Source organism: Brassica napus, chromosome A5 (assembly GCF_020379485.1).
Source record: "Brassica napus cultivar Da-Ae chromosome A5, Da-Ae, whole genome shotgun sequence".
Classification (NCBI taxonomy): Eukaryota; Viridiplantae; Streptophyta; class Magnoliopsida; order Brassicales; family Brassicaceae; genus Brassica; species Brassica napus.
The window spans coordinates 14,143,098-14,161,064 of NC_063438.1; the positions used below are offsets into that span (position 1 = coordinate 14,143,098).

At 30.0% G+C, this 17,967-nt stretch overlaps 2 protein-coding genes across 2 annotated transcripts; both read right to left on the minus strand.

Moving 5' to 3' along the window:
- Positions 1–10,722: 10,722 nt before the first annotated feature.
- On the minus strand, positions 10,723–13,472 carry LOC125608899 (glycerol-3-phosphate acyltransferase, chloroplastic-like). The gene is made up of 13 exons (XM_048779528.1): positions 13,118–13,472; positions 12,939–13,036; positions 12,776–12,862; positions 12,603–12,700; positions 12,476–12,533; positions 12,248–12,349; positions 12,109–12,170; positions 11,919–12,029; positions 11,750–11,828; positions 11,544–11,663; positions 11,355–11,468; positions 11,100–11,251; positions 10,723–11,022 (listed from the first exon to the last, which is right to left on the minus strand). Exons 1-12 carry the CDS (start codon positions 13,374–13,376, stop codon positions 11,117–11,119), a joined length of 1,323 nt encoding a protein of 440 aa, XP_048635485.1. The 5' UTR covers positions 13,377–13,472; the 3' UTR covers positions 10,723–11,022; positions 11,100–11,116.
- Positions 13,473–14,283: 811 nt separating this feature from the next.
- Positions 14,284–15,749, minus strand: LOC125608900 (dolichyl-diphosphooligosaccharide--protein glycosyltransferase subunit DAD1-like). Its single transcript, XM_048779529.1, has 5 exons — positions 15,585–15,749; positions 15,462–15,509; positions 14,966–15,053; positions 14,843–14,886; positions 14,284–14,514 (listed from the first exon to the last, which is right to left on the minus strand). Exons 1-5 carry the CDS (start codon positions 15,666–15,668, stop codon positions 14,431–14,433), a joined length of 348 nt encoding a protein of 115 aa, XP_048635486.1. The 5' UTR covers positions 15,669–15,749; the 3' UTR covers positions 14,284–14,430.
- Positions 15,750–17,967: the final 2,218 nt, after the last annotated feature.

Consider the following 17,967-nt stretch of genomic DNA (forward strand, 5'->3'; position numbering starts at 1 on the left):
AAGTTTGTACTAATTAAAAAGAGATCCTAATGTCAATTTAGCTTACGTGGCAGCTCAAAAATCAATTGAAAATATTTTTAGCCAAAATCCAATTAATAGAAAACATTATATTATCCCAAAATATAAGAAGCGTGTATTCTTTTCTTAAGTAAAAACTATGAAATTACCTAACATGAATAACATATATATGATAATTAATAATTATGAATAATAAAGATTTGATAACATTTTTGCGTCTTTCCTCATTTTTAATTGTATATAATTAAAATAAATTAAACAATCACATTAACCATATAATAAAAATTAGTTTTTTCTTATATGTTATATTTTGAATTTTTTAAAAAAAAATTAAATTACAAAAATGGTAAAAATCCCTTTAAAAATTTTGTGATCAACAGCTTAATTTTTTGTTATAACAAGATAAAAATGATCATACAATCGTTTTAATATAAATTTTTATTTAATACATATTCATATAAAATAATATATATATATATATATAATGTAGTTTAAATTAAACAATGTTCCATTTAAATATACATAAATATATAAATTTTGAAATTTGCATTGAAACAGTATTAAGACCTTAATATTTTAATTTTGAAATTTGCATCAAAAAATACCACATCGAAATTTTTAAGGTTAATGCTTTAAAATTTTTTGTTACATCAAATATACAAATGTTAATAAAACCATATGAATAGAAAGTCTCAATAATAAATATTTTTATTAAAATATACTATATTTTTATGTCAAGATCTTTGAAATATAATTATATACCATATAAAATAAATAAAATGATTATTTTAATTTATTTACCATAAATATATTTAGAAAAACAAGAGGTATTGTTTTGATTTATGTGATTACTATAATATCCTATATATTAAGTGAGAAACAATTGATTACTCTAGCAAGTGTAAGATTTTATTAATTAATACTAGGATAAGACCTGCGCCTTGCGGAAGGTAAATTTATATGAAAATTATTTAACAAAAAATTGTATGGAAAAAAATTATATTATTGATCGAATTAATATATTTGGCTCTTAAACAAAATTTTAAAACTTTTTTTGTTAATTACATAATTTGTTTATTAATAAACTGATCTCATTTTTAAAAATATTTTGGGTCAAGAACTTATTTATCGTATAAAAACCTAACATTTAGGCCAAAAAATCTCATGCCTACTATTTGGTTACAATGAAACTATGTCAGCTCGGTTTTATATCATGATTTAGATATTTAAAAATTAATTATGGTTATGACAAGTTTACGTTCACGTGTCAATCCTATCTATCTTCAATAGTTTTCTTATTTTTGTGTTATTTTGGTTATTGCTCTATATAAATATTGATTTTTGAGTTTATTCTCATTTCTTTCTTTTATTTTGGCATGGGATTTAGAAAATGTTTATGATTCAAAATTATTAAAGAGATACATACTTAGGTGAAGATCTGCGCCTTGTGCAGAATAAATATTTATTTTATATTTTTCTGCATATTATAAAATAATAAAATAATAATTATATATTAAATAACTAAGAAATCAATTACTATTATGTAATAAATTGGCTTGCACATATAAAATCAAATGACCGCTCTTGTTTATTCACAATTATTTTAGAATAAATAAATCAAAACAATCAATCTTAGCTATCGTATATGATATATAATTAAATTTAAACGGTATGAAGTATATATATTAACATAAACACATATTAAAATAAAATTATGTATTTATATGATTTTATTATCATTGTATTTTATTATAGAAAATAATTTAAACATTCATCACAAAAGTTTATGTGAGACTTTTAACAATTTTAGTAATTTATACTCGTTTTGAAAAATTCAAAATACAACATATACAAAAAATCTAAATTTTTAATATATGATTAATGTAATTGTGAAATTTATTTTAATAGTAAAGAATTAAACAAAAATGATAGAAAGCATAAAGATTATTAGCAAATCTTCATTATTTAAAATCATTAATTATTATATATATCATAATCACATTAGGTATTTCCGTATGTTTTATTTAAGAAAATAATATATAATAAATAGCCACATTTCTTTAGTTAATACCATATGATATCAAATAGTTGGTATTAAATGTTTTTAGTGAGATATAAAAATCGAATTGGACCAACATGTTTTCAATTTCAATGTGAGGCTGACACGTAGGACTAATTAACTACATAATTGATTGACACATAAGAAAGAGTTTTTTTTTTAATTATTACCGAATTGAGGTTACATCTTTTGAAATGTTCATCAATTAATATATAGGGGATTGTTTGAAAATCTTACAAAAAATTGATACAACTAAGATTTATTTAGAAGTTATTAAAATCACCTAGCGAGAACATGGATTGCACAACAAATTTGTTTTCCTAACCATAACCTCCTTTCTATTCGTCACAACACCGATACAGAATATTTGGAAGTATCGATTGACAATCTGAAATGGTAATATTTTCTAAAAATTTAAATTTAGGCTTATAAATTATTCAGCGCATTTACTTGTAAATAAATATTAGTTTTAAAAGTTATTTTTATTGTACTTCAATTTTAATAAGATATATGATAATTCTGATGATCGTTTGTTGTAACTCTCTATAAAATATTTTTGTCATTGTGTAGATTTATACGGTTAAAATTAGTTAAAATAAATCTTAAAAAGTTGTAAGACCGTTAAAACGAATACAAAAATACATAACTGCTAGTTGTTTTGCACGTACGTGTGGGTTTAATTGTTTTACAAATATTTATTAGTTAATATTTTAATAATTCAAAAAACATCAAACATTAAATTATATATATATATATATGTGACAAAAAAATTAAATCAAATATCAAATTATATATATGTGACAAAAAATTCATTAAAATAGAATGTTTATAATTGTATTGAAATTTCAAAAGAAAACATTTACATATTAAAAACATTTTAGAAAATATCTTTTTACAAAATGATTTTAGTTGATTAATATTCAATTATAAATTGTTTATATGTTTTTTTATAACTTTATAATTGATAAAAAAATTAAGATAACAACAAAATATATAATAATTATCTTATTTATAAAATTCTAATATTATTAATAAAAAATATTTTTAATTAATTATATATAGAGTTTATTAAGGGTAACATTGACTTTAACCACTTAATTATTATAAATTGTTTTATATCTTATTTTTATATTTTATAACTGAAAATATGTTTTAAGATAACAAAACAATATATAAGAATTATCTTATTTTAAAAATAATATTATTAATAAAATTTTGTTTTTGATTATATAATTAATTATAGATCAAAATTCATTAAGAGTATTATCCACTTTTGCCACTCGATTTCAAAAATTACTTTGCAAATAATGGTATAGATAGATAGACCTATTCGGAAAAAAAACATTGAATGAAAATAATGATATGGTGCAAAAATCAATAAGGTTTGGTTATAATTTCCTAAAATTAAATTAACAAGCTTCCGATGAAATAGGCTAAACAAATTTGTTGTTGTCAATAATAACTATACTAACTAGATCTCGACTTGCGCAACCGCGCAGATTTTTGTTTTCATTTATTTTTATATAAATATTTTGTTTTCAATTCTAAATTGGTATATATTATAATATATATGTGTCTATCAATTTTTTTTAAAAATAATAAGTTTACTTTATTTTTTTCATTGAATAGATTGTTTTAAACTTCACAGGTATTTCTATCTTATTATATATATATATATATATATATATATTTGGATTATTATTTCATTATTAAAATCATAAATATATATAAAGATTAATAAAATATTGTTTTATTGTCATATTCAAAGATATTGTAATATTTCACAAATTTATAAAGTTTTTAAAAAAATTAAACTTTTCACTTCATATATTTATATTATCAAGTAAATAATTAAACATTTAGTTTTTGTTTAATTTTTAAAATAAACTATATAGTTTAAAATTTATTTTCATTGGTTTAAGGTAGTAATGATTAATCATTGTTAGATAATATGATTTTTGTTATTTAAAAAAAAACCTTTATACTTTTAAAAGTTAACATCGACAAATATTTAAATATTTAGCATATAAAGGTATAGTATTACAACATTAAATTATATCTATTTAATTTATACTATCTAAAAATCTAATGGATCATCTATTGTTTAAATCCAATTATTAATAGATCAATAAAAATTTCTGGTAGGTCCAAAATTTAAATGATAAGATTAGATATTAAATGTAACATGATTCTTTAAGAATAGATCAATTAAGTGTATTTTTTAAACAAATCACACTTGAATCAAAGTCGTGACTTCTGTATTAATATATAAGATTTAAACTAAACTCGATTCATAAAATATAATCGAGAATACAAATCAACATAAGACATAGAAAAAATTCGAGCACTACATGCTAATTTTTCTGCATCTGTATTTAGCTAATACATATTTCAATAATTCACAAGGGTAAATTTAACAATGATTCCTAGGTTCGATTTCACTTATGAGCCAAATTATCATTACTCCGCCCAGGTGGGTTACATGGTGGATCGTGACAAATGATCGGTTCGTTCTCTTGCATTAGTCGGATAGTATTCCAAACTCGGATTAGACAGTGTGGTAGTCAAAACACTATGCAGCACTAAATGTGTTCCTCCCGAGAACAACCGGATCAGCCGGGTTTATCAAAAAACGTTTTTAACAATGATAGGTAATTATTAAGGAGTTCATAAATTAAAAAGATACTCGAAAGTGGAAAGCACAATTAATAATCCCAGACAAATTAAGTGGACATATAATATGACTAAGAAACATCTCGTCACTTAATTGCCGTAGTTTTAATTTGATCAAATCATGCTTTATATAGTGATTAAAACATATTATCATAATTATGTTTTTAACTGTCTTTACAAATTTTCAAAATCGGTGGTAGAGATTGTGACATTGCTAAACTTTCTGTACATCTTTTGTTCCGCTATATATATTAATCCACCGAAAACATGGCATAAATCGATTAATTGTCAGATAGTTACCCTTTTCCCTTAATACACAAACAGTTTACAAATGGTACCTTCTGACGTCCAAAAGACATTAATTTATTTGAAAAAAAAGTAATTTATTTGAAAAACCAAAGTATTACGTTATGCAAAATTTTACTCATATTAAATTGGTGATTTATGTAGGTATTGAATAATCCAAAAAATATCAAATACTTTCTTTTTTATTTACATAAATGTATGAGTATTAGTTTCAAAAAAAAAAGTATCTTTAAATCTGAAATACATAATCAAAGTATTTTTAAAATTAAATGGTACAGGGGAGAAACCAAAGTTCTGGTTAATAGCAATTGTAAAATTGTTGATACGCAAATCAAAATGACGGATGAAATAAGCAGTTATCTAATCTATTAATTTAAGATCCTAATTTGTATCTACTATTTAAAAGTTTTAGTAGGACCATTTGATTAATTACTTAATATGACATACTGATTATTATTAATCTAACAAATCGGTTGAGAAAATATAGATTTAAATTTTATTTTTAATTATAACAAAATCTGTTGAGAAAATATCTATCCAAATCTTATTAAAAGTTTTAATTATTTTTTTAAATCATGCAATAATTAATTTCGTAATTAGTAATATAATATGATTACACATTAATATTAATTTAATTTTTTATTATAAAACAAAAAAGAATTCTTTGCTATTTTTATAAAAAGTTATAATATATTACATAAAATAGGATTAATATAAAATTAAATAAAACAAAACTATATAAAATTGGTAAATTAACCTATTTTATTTTAAAATTACTTCCATTTAAATAAATAAAAGAAACTCTCATTGCTTTCATTTAAATAAATAAAATAAACTATCATTCTTAGTTAAAAAGGGTTAAATTCATAAATTATGTATATTTTATAAAAAAATATTAGCATATGTTAAACTTTTATATCTACAACTATATATTATTTAATTAATTTGAAATTCACAACAATATATATTTTATTTTTTGACAGCAAACATTTACAGATTCATGTTGACTCTGTATACCAAATTAGTAACTCTGCATCCATATGAACGACGAAAGACGGTTATTTCTTAGCACTGCGTGCTAAGCTATCCGCCTGTAGGTTCTCCGTCCCGGGTACATGAACGATGTCTGAGTTGAGGAAACTTCTTTTAAAAAGCTTTATGTCTTCCAGGTAACTTCCAAATACTGGCCATTCTTCTGGTTCTGAAATCATCTTCACCAATTGAGAACAATCTGTTGCAAACGTAACCTGAAACTGTCTTAAATTCTTCATACTTTCCATTGCCCAAATTAATGCCTCCACCTCAGAGTGTAGAGGTGAAAGACATGCCCTTACATTCCTTGCCCCTAGTAAACCATCAAAACCCGGTAAAGTGTTATACCAGCATTGCCCTGAAAATAAATCTTTGTCTTTCCATGAACCATCTATGAAGCACTATCGTCCTGAAGTCGGTACCGTGGGTCGGTTCTGTGCCTCATGCTCCCTCGTTTGAACCTTTACTATATGTTCCTCAGCCCTAAGCGTTGATTCCAATTCCGCTATTACTAAACACTTTGTTATTCCGAGCTTTCCATATATACCACAATATCCATGCAAATTGGTGGTCATCTAGCCTTGGATTGACTCTCCAAAATAGGTGATCCATGTTGGCGAAGAAAGAACTAAAAGGAAAAATATTGGGGTTCGATGGTATCTTAGATAAAGCTCATACTTGACGTGCTGGAGGACATTCAAAAAACACATGGTTTATTAATTCCTCTGGATCTCAATATCAAGCACAACGTATATCCCCTTGTATTCCCCTTGTTTGTAGATTTTTCATTACCGCTATACATCCTGAAAGTATTTGCCATAAGAAATGTTGTATCTTCGGGGGACACCACACTTTCCAGCAGAAAGCTTTTATTATATCCACTGTGGGACCAATAAATTCTGGTGATTTTTCCCTATCAGGATAGACCTGCTCCACTTGATAACCTGATTGAGCCGAGTATGTCCCATTGTTAGTGAAATGCCATCCATTCCTATCTTTCATCGGATTTCTACTCAAATGTATACTTTCTATAATTTATGCATCATGAGGATCCACCAAAGCCCTGATTGCCTGTAAATTCCATGTTCGGGATTCGAGTTAATGAGAGAATCCACCGTAAGGTCCGGGTAACTGTTTTGAAGATTTTTGTTTGTTGGTCTCGGACGACTGGCTGGGATCCAAGGATCATTCCATACTGAGATAGATGAACCTGTTCCCACCCTTTTAATTAGTCATTTACAAACCAAAGATCTAGCAGAAGTAATACTCCTCCAGCCATATGACGGGGAGTATGAACGGATCGGTTCCAGGGGTGAAACATTTCTATAATACCGTCCTTTAAAGACTCTTGAAAAAAGAGTATTTGGCTTCTCAATCAGCCTCCACAATTGCTTTCCAAGCGCCGTGTTAAAATCAATAAGATCTTTAAAGCCTAGTCCACCATTATCTTTAGAAGCACATAATTTATCCCATGATTTTTTAATGCATACTTTTTGTGCTTCTTCCTGGACTCCACCAAAATTGAGATACTGCACTTGTTAGCTTTTTAACTGCAACCTTCGGTAACCGATAAATAGACATCACATGATTTGGCAATGCCGTAACCACCGATTTTATAATCACCTCTTTTCCTCCTTTAGTAAAGAATCAAAAAATCCATCCATTATCTAAAATGATTATATACAAAATATAATAGGCATAGTTAACTTTTAGATCATGTGTTATTTACAAAATAGAATATCAGAAAAAAATAATTCAAAAGATATTAATGATATATCTATGTTTTTCATTACAAGTATGGCTCATTGCTTGTTCTTTTATCATTCGACAATGGTGTGTAAAACAAAATAAAAAGTATAAAACAAATAATTATATATTAATAATGCTGAATAGAAAAAAATAAACAATAAAATTATAAAGTTACACAATATATAACACTCAAATGTAAATAATATATTTAAAATGTTTACAATAATGTTAATGTATACATTTATAAAATAAAATATATCATCAAATTCTAGATGATTTTAAATCTGAGATACATAATCAGAAAACAATAAAACAAATTATCTCATTTTCTTTAGCTAGATTCACGACTAGCGATTGAATAAGTGAATATTTGCTTAACTTTTTAGCAAAAAAGGTCAAATCAGAATCTATATAGAGAGAGGGTGAATTATAGTAGTAGCTTACATTGCGTGTATGTATATTCGAATAAAGCCAACTATGGACAATCTTTTTTAATCTGTGTTCATATTGTATAATAAAATCGTTTGTCTGTGAAGGTTTTGACGTCACACTTCTCCTTACGTCGTGGATTCCAACATCGATGCATCTGTTTATTAGTTTTTCAAGAAAAATCTGCGAAGGACACGAGCGATTTAAAACCGATCGATAAACGAGTGAATAATTATTCCCAAATTTAAAACTGACAAGAACTAAAAAATAAATAAACATGGTATGTGAATGTGACACTATTCGAGAGGCACGTGCGATGCCAATCGCGTTTAATCAAGAAACTAACAATAAAAGTGTACAAACATTAGTATGGGACAAAATAGATGCGGGGGGATTCATTGCCCTTCACAAAATTTCTCATGCCATTCGTAGTTATGATTTCATCGCAAGACTAACTTCTCACGAAACAGCATCAACTACTTAAGTTCGCATAAAAACGAAGAAAAGAATCTAGAGTTAAATCTGGTTGTAATGCCTATAAATAAATAAACTAGTTTGTTTCCACAGAAATATAGAGTCCAAATGTTACAAACCTTATCACACCATAGTTAATAGTAATCTTGCTTACAAAAACTAAAGAGGAAAATAAAAGAACCACTTTTGATTCTTGAGTTTGACGCGAATTTGTACTCGTGATAACTGTATGTGGATATCAAGCTGTGAAAAGTGAAAACAACAGTAACTTTTCATTTATCATCACAATTTAATTGTTCAGGAGAATAGTAGATCAAAACGGTAAAATGATTAGAATCATGCGATCCCTAGACTCATTTAACGAAAGTATTTAGCATAATTTTGTAAGCCGTTGAATGGCAATTTTGATTAGTATATTTATTTTTAGCATTAAAATGGTAAATTCGCCCATAAATACTATATGTTTCTTTTCTATTTAAATACACACTCATAGTGTATTACAATATATAATGTTTTAGGTTTTTACATATATAAAAACAATAATTAATTTGTTTTTTCTAACCTGAGAGTCTGAGACATCATTTTATACTTTTCTTTAAAAATCTAAGTAATATTAATGTTAAATAATATAATTGTATTGAAACTAACTAATATTGCATTATAAATTGAAAACATCATCCAAATTTATAAATCAAATTCTCTATAATATCAGTACTTAATATGCTTCACTTAATATACTATTATCTAGTTATTAGTTAACATCTATTAAACTAACAAAATATATTGTATAACCCAAATGGTCAAAATAGTAAAATTAATATAATTTTGTATATAAATATGAAAAATCCAAATAAAACGAATCACTGACTATCTTGTGTAAAGAAACACAGAGAGCACTAGTTAGTTTATAAAAACATCAAACGATCAGCCTGAATATAGCTCCATCTTCGATTTGATAAAGACATATGCGTTTGAGTTTAAATAAAAGAAGAACGACAAAGAAGCAGAATAAGGTACGGTTTCAAATCATAAAATTTGGCATATCTATATGCAGAAAATAAAGGAAAAGAAGAAACAGATTTGATAGTTGTTATTGTTCATTGATCACACACAATTCTTTTAAATCCTCATATCATTTTCACACTACAAAAAGATAGCCGAATATCACATCATCTTGAGAGAAAATCGGAATGATTATAATGATGAGGAGTTTGTCAAGTAAGCTTTGTTTTTGAAGATATATTAAATAATTTGACCACTAATTAACTGTGAAGAAAGTGTTAATTGTTGACTAAAACAGGCAGATGATAAAATTTTGAGTGGTGTTGCTGCTGCTTTTCCTTTTTCTAATCTGTAAATTACTCAGATGAACAGAATCCAATCTTGAATAGTCGTATTAATATCGCCAGCCACTGCCATAATGTAAACTAATGGTAAAGAAAAAGATAATAATAAATTTTAATACCTCACTGATTTTTTTGCTTTTTTAAGCTTGAATATTTGTTTCTGAAAATCAGAAAGTGAGAGAGGATAGTGGAAAGAAGAAAACAGAAAACGGACACGTGATACAGAGACAGAAGCTTGAAGGTTATATTGTGACATAAGATCCAAACCAGACCAGACAGTCCCACTCTGTCAACTTGGCAATTCACTGATAGTACAACACACTCCCTCTACGCGGTCTATGAAGTTATTATTAAGAACACAACAAAATAGTGAATGGCAAATATGAATAATAATCAAATTGCAAGAAGTCAATATATTTTTTTAAATTTGGTTTTGGTCAAGATGGTGGAATAATTGAACAGATAAGGTTCCTTTTGAATAACTGAGTTAGAAAAACTGCAAGAAGCATATTTGGCAGTTTACTAATCGATCACTACAAAAGCCCAGATATCTTCTTTTTTTTTTTTTGTTCAAAAGCCCAGATATCTATACAGAAATTCTAAGTTGGAATAAAATCAGAACGCATGAGTAGGAAGGAAGCAAAAAAAAAAAGAATTATTCATCAGGCTCAATATAGTCGAGAGCAGAAAAAAAAAAAGAGAATATTACATATGAAGAAAGTATATGTGATGATCTAAAATGAGCCTACGAAGAGTGCATGTCGTCTCTCACTTCATATGTACACAAACCCAACTTTTGTTCCCACGTTAGAAACGAAGATGGTAACTGTTTCTTTGTTTCATCAGGGAGAGAGGCTTCGTAATATATTTTCTGAAGATAGTGAAGTAACTTCCCTTACGACAACGTGTGATTATATCTGCATTTGTTTGTGTATCCTGCAGATACAGGAACAACCTTGTATGGGGAACTTTCTTATATGATGTACATACGAAAGGTGTTTAGAAAGTGTTACCCTAACAACTTGAGAGATTAATTCCAGGGTTGTGACAAAGATACTGTTGAAGTTGATGCTTCTATTCCTCTTCTGTGATTGATTGCAGAGTTCAGAGTCTTGTATTGTTCATCCACCGAGTTGTACAGAGCTTGGCTGTATGCTTCTTTCGCCTGCCATATACCACGCAAATATAACCATGAATGATGAGATGCACAATGGACTTGGAGAAACTGGATTAATACATTTGATGATTTTAAAGTAAATAGACAAAACCTCATTCGGGTTGCTGCAGTCTGCCGTTACATCTGAGAAGCTGATTTCAGGAGCAATTGATAGTCCGGTACCATGGTACCCAACTAATCTTTTCTCTCCAATTTCTTTCTCAACCTGTAGATTCACAATGAGTTAGGTGATGAGAGGGAAGTAAAGCAGAGAAGGAGAAAAAGAGTAGCAATACTTTACTTTGGGTGGAGGCGGCATTATGTCATAGCAAAGCAAAGACATTGGATAGATATGTCCAGGAGCACCAGAATGTTCAACCAGTCTTCTCATGTTGTCCACCGAAGAAGCATCAAAGGGTGCCTGAACATTTGTTTTTAATACATCAGTGTCTCTATGATATCCACCAGACGCAGATAAGATCTCTGCATTCCATTAGGTTAACTTACAGGAAACCATTCCCCAGTAGAAGGATCCGGGCGGTCCCTTCCACCGCTTGGTGCAATCCATATTAGTTGGGAGCCAGACCTACAGTGCAGAATAACATCAACCTAATTCCTTTTATTTTCTGAGACTTTACAAAAGTAACAAAAAGATTTCTATTATACTTCCTCTAACCTTAGCAATGTAGCCATCTCCTTTAAGCTTCGTGTGTTTGCTTTTCGTTTCATATCAACAAGCTCAGGATCATCGTTCATGTGCTTTTTCGAGTAGACACATATGAGATTCCTGAAAGCAGAAGGAATCCCGGAAGTCTTACAAGGTTGCTTATATTAGAGTTCAAAAGAAAGGTTGTGATAGGGGGTACCTTCCCATACTAAACGGCTTACAAAGAGGATCAGTGATGACTCGATCACCAGCCACACATTTCTGCAGCCACACACAAAGAAGGGATAAGTAGAGAGATAGTAACGTATAGCTGACTCAGAACAAGGCTCGAAGCTTACAATGTTCTCGCCTATGTATGGACAATGCGCTTCAAGTAACAAGGAAATGACAGCTGGATCAGCTTCACTTTGATGATTTGATATTAACACGACATTGTGTCCCTGATATCAACCAGTTAAACGTTATAGTCCTAAACGAAAAGAAGTCAACTGTTGATGGAAGCAAAAGGCGTTAAAAAAACTTCAAGTCTGTAAACTAGTGCACAAGAGAGAGAGAGGGAAGAGGACCTGCCGAAGCTTATCTTCCAGCTCGGAGAAAATAGAAACATTTCCAACGTAAGAGTTTCTGCACAACAAATACATTAGTAGAAGAAGATACAGTAATCAAACGAATAAGAACAAATAAGCAGCGTACTTGAAATCAATAAGGGGACTGATGTACATATGGACAAAGTGGTAGTAGTCAAATGGTTGTCTCACAGCTTTATGATACGGATTAAAAGTATAAGGATCCTGAAAATATAAGAGCAAAGGAAAATCAAGTAAACATAGAATTTTCTCCAAGATGGATGGAAGAGAAGTAAGTACCTCGACACCAAGAAGCATGCGATCGAAAGCAACAGACATGTTTGATATAACAGTCTTATCTGCCCCTGGAGCTCCGCTACTTAAAACCTATTGACATGAAAAGTTAGCGAAAACAGATAGCAGAGAGTGAGTAATGAGTGATAAAAAAAGCAAATTCATTTACTGCATTTTTGTAGTTCCAATACAATTCTTCCATCCCTGCTGCAACATTGGGAGGCAACCTTCCAGCTTCTTTTTCCTTCTTTATACCACAAATAAGATCTGCAAATTGAAAATGCATTGGGAGCCATTATATATCAAGAATCAAGCACAATTCAAGAAACACGATTTCGATTGACTAACCTTGTTCAGTGCGCGCATCCAAGAAGGTACGGGAATGGTTGAGCTCCTCACTACTCTCGGTGAAAGAAGTGCTAGCCGCGACGACGGATTCCTTATCCTGAACGAGCTCAGACATCGCTCTCACACTCAGCTTCTTGGCGGTTAATCTGAAGGAAACGAAGCCGCGACGAGCCGGAGAAGCGAGAGGGTGAAACGGAACCCTCGGCGAGGAAGTTAAAGTTACGGTTGCGGCGGAGGAGTAAAGTGTGAGAGGAGTCATTAAAACGTGATTGGACGAAGCAGAGAGAGAGGGCGTGTGTGTGTGAAGGAGATCGCTTCCTCGCTTTTTTATTTATCCCTCTTTTCTTTTCCACGTTTTTATATTTTTACTTCTTTTTTTCTTTTTGTTTTCACCAAATTAAGAACTCCCTTACATTATCTGTTTCTCCCACTCTACTATAGAAGTAGCGTCAATAACTTAATTTAATTTAATTTGTTTTTTTAGTGTGTGTATGTGAAAATATGAAGCATTTATTTTTCTAAACACTTCACATCTTTAAACTATATTTTTTATAAGAATAGTTTTAATCAAAATTATTCAATCTAATTATTTTTGAAGTTTATGATTAAATATTATTCTTTAATAGAAAATGCATCTAAAATATATCTTCTTTAAACACTTTTTAAATGGAGGGAACACTTGACAATTCTAAATACTAAAATGTGGATATATATAGAAGACCAAATTAAAACTTCATATTTGTTTTCCTCCTTAGTTGCGTCCGTACTTGTGTCTTGCCATTTCTTAGTTTGAATAAGTCATATTTGTCATTTGTGTGTGCACAACAATATCTATGTATAAATCCTATGACGTCAAGAACAAAAAATCACGTAAAGATTCTAAACTAATAAATCAAGGAAATTGTCAAGAGCAAATTCAAACTTTGTAGTTTCTATTCTCTGTTCTTTTGTGCTACAGGAAGCGATTTATTTGACGAAGTCGTGTTTGTGTGTAGTAAACGTAACAACTGTACAGTTTTCTCTTCTACACCATGTTCGCTACTGATGTTTTTTACACACGAGTAGATAAGCTTTTGGAGTTTCTCTGAACGGCACAGAGCTCATACCAACATGAACCCTGTGACTGTTGACACGTATCGGATTATGAGTAGTTAGAATTTAGGCCGAGCGAAACCAAGCGTCTCATTAGTGCATAAAAAGTTCGATTCTTTGACAGAAATATAAAATATCTCAATACTACAGTAATGATTCCTTAAGTCACGTCTAAAAAGTCCATAATATGAAAGCAACCCAGTAAGATAGGAGACGGGGACCTATCCGAGGAAGTTGATGATCACCAAGTGCAGGACCAAGTTGCAGAGGACGAAATCAGCAAATGCTCGTTCCGGTGCCAAATCCTGTAAATATTCAAAGCAAGAGGATTGTAAAGTGCAATGTAGGAAACTAATGATGATAACACTGACAATATTGACTGTGCTTTTTGGCTATGGAGAAAAAAAAAGAGATCATTTATGTTCGGACCAATGGATTATTCGCCAAAACCAGCTAAAACCTAGAATATTCAGAATGCCTAACCAGCTTCTGCCTATCATCCCATAGCTAACAACTGTTCCCAAAGGTTACTTACATTTGACTTGCACTACACTAACGAGAAAACCTTTCTCATTACAATTACAGTGTCACTAAGGTTTGAGTGGGGAAGGAAGTATAAATTAATAAAACTACCTTGAATTCCTTGTTTTCTTTGTTCACTTGAATCCGGAGGCAAACTATAAACAAAAAAGTGAACAAGATGGGTACATTCACAAGGTATAAGTATCTTTATCTTGTACGAAATGCTAAACTTACCAGCAAGAACTGCTGTCCCGATACAAGAGAGAACTCCAGATAGGAATGAGTTAAATGGAAATGATCCCACCAAAGCCATATACGCCACCTGTCCATGTATAAAAAACAAAGAGAGTCTCTACAGATTAATACTCACTTGCTCAGTGCTTCATCTTTTGGGCATCATCAATAGAGAAGTCAAATCACTTATTTGTTGCTATCATCTTGAATCTTTTGAAATACACAGAACAAGTTTACCATATCATTCAAGTTAAAACCGAAACAAGAGACTGGTGCTTGTATAGAACAACCCCATTTGCATAAGCTACATTGCAATTCAAAGTTATAGGTTTCATAAGCACATTTCTTTTTAGATATATAAGTCAATACACCTATCCTACAGCATCTGATCACGGGTTCGAATCTAAGAAACACAAATTAATTGACATTTAAGACCTGAAAAATTACAACAGATCGACTCGAGAATCGTAGATCTAGAAGCCATCGATAAGCGTACCTGGATCAAAGCAGTGAAGACGGAGAAAACGACATACAAGTCGATGATCTGCCAAAAAGAAAACAAGTTCCATAAAGACGAAGAAGGATGCGCAAAAAGGGAAGGGAAGGGCGATTGGCTAACCTTAAGATTAGTCGGAGTAGCGGAATAAGCGGAGTGAAGAGATCGGAACAGATCCTGAGCATCCTTACTTGTCGATTTCACCATTCTTCTCAATGATCAAATACAGATCTCCTTTTCTTCTTCTTCCGTCCTACTACTGCTTTCGTGTCTTCACGAGACTTGACACTCTTAACGAACCTCTCGCTAACGGCGTCGTTTTACAAACGGGCCGATTTAAATATTTTGGGCCTTATTAGTCAACACCCATCTGAACGAGTAGTCAATAGATCCTTTAAACCAAATAAAAAATAAATATTTTTTTCTAGCTTCAATTCCACCGCCTAGTTCTTCTTGCTTCTACAGTCTTCTCGGGCGATTTTCAGATACAACTTTCTGTCCAAATAAGTTCAGTTGTTACTTTCTGTCGGAACAATGACTTCGTTTTTCACTTTTCCGGCTATTTCACCTCTCCCATCTGCTTTATTTCGTCTTCGTTCTCTCTCTCACTCTCTCTATAAACTACCTTTGTTCATTGAGTTTCATTAACTCTATGCAATAATTGATTATTTTGGACAATGGGAGGCTTGAAATTTACCATCCTTTGCAGTAAGAACATTTTCAATATATTATTCCATATTTTACTCCAAAATGGTGCAACTCCAAAATGAAATAAAGTTTTGCTCCAATGTATTATTCCATTTTCTACTCTAAAAGTAATATATTTTATTAATAATTGTTAATAATATCTTATACTTATAATAATTTACTAATTAACCCCAACTATTTTATGTTTACAAAAATTCTTTAAAATATAATTTATTTAAATTAAACATTTATTAATAAAAGTACAAGAAATCATAAAATAAAAGACAATATATAAGTTGGTTTAATAATGACATTAGAATATTTTTCTCACAAATGATCAACTAATGCATTTCGTAATGAAAAATAAGTTTCTTTATCTTTGATATTCCTAAATCGAACAATTTTTTTTGAAATCGGACATTTTCATCTTCTACAATTTCGGTATCTAGAGGTGGAGCTTCTTTTTCAAGTTCAGTTGGTGCATCGAATTCACACTCATCCTCAATTATCATGTTATGTAAAATTATACATGTAGTCATGATGTCATGTAACACATTTTTTTTTCCAAAACCGAACATGTCCTTTCACAGTAACGAAACACAAATTTAGATCCTTTTATGTTATCTTTATTTTATGTTATTATTATTTTTAATTATAGTATATATTTTTATGTAAAATTATTAAATAATGGAATATCTTGGTAATTTATGTTATTATATCATTTTAAAATATTATTTAAGTAAGAAATAAAAACATTAAAGATTTAAAGGACCATTTCACAAATAAAAAAAGTTCAACACCAAAATGGAGTAATGGGTAAGATTACTCCATAAATGGAGTAACCCTAGCCATTACTCCATTTTGGAGTTGAAAATGGAGTGGGGTTGGAAAAGATTTTACTCCAAAATGATGTTTGAAGTAGAAAATAGAGTAGGACTGGAGATGCCCTAAGTCTGTAATTAAATTTACAAAACTAGCTAGTCTTTGAATCCCTCAAATCACAAAGATGAGAAATTGATCAAATTTCCCTTTAGAAAGCTATTAAGGATGTACTAATGAGACGTTACGTCTGGAAGATGCATCCAGATGGTCCATCTGAGTGACTTATCCAGATGTTTTATCTGGGTGTTGTTCGTTTCTTCATTTCGTCCATGCATCCAGATAAATCATCTGAGTGACTTATCCAGATGTTTTATCTGGGTGTTGCTCGTTTGTTTTTCATTTTTTAACTTGCATCTGCATCCAGGTGGACTTGGTAATAAAATATATTTTTTTTACGTTTTGGCGGAAAATATCATTTTTATGGTTTTGGCGAAAACATTTATGCGGTTTTAAGGAAAAATGTGTTATTGATGAAAAAGTGCATTTTTGTGGTTTTGGCGGGAAAATGCGTTTTTGCGAGTTTGGCAGAAAATACGTTTTTTGCGGTTTCGGCGAGAAAAGTGTGTTTTTCGGTTTTGGCGGAAAATGTGTTTTTGATGAAAAAGTGTGTTTTGCGGATTCGACGAGAAAATGTGTTTTTGCGGTTCAGGCGGGAAAATGAGATTTGCAGTTTTGGCGGAAAAAGGCGTTTTTTGCGGTTTTGGCGGTTTTGGCGGTTTTGGCAAAAACATGCGTTTTTGCGGTTTTAGCGGAAAAGTTTGTTTTTTTTTTGGCGGAAAATGCATTTTTGGTTTTGACGGATAAATATATATGCAAAAAATAGTATTTTGGTTCGAAATTAATATTTTGATTTTAAAAGGTTATTTTTGTCATTTATCTTTTTAGACTGAATTAAATGCATATGCATCCAGATGCACCATCAAGACTCACTTTCATT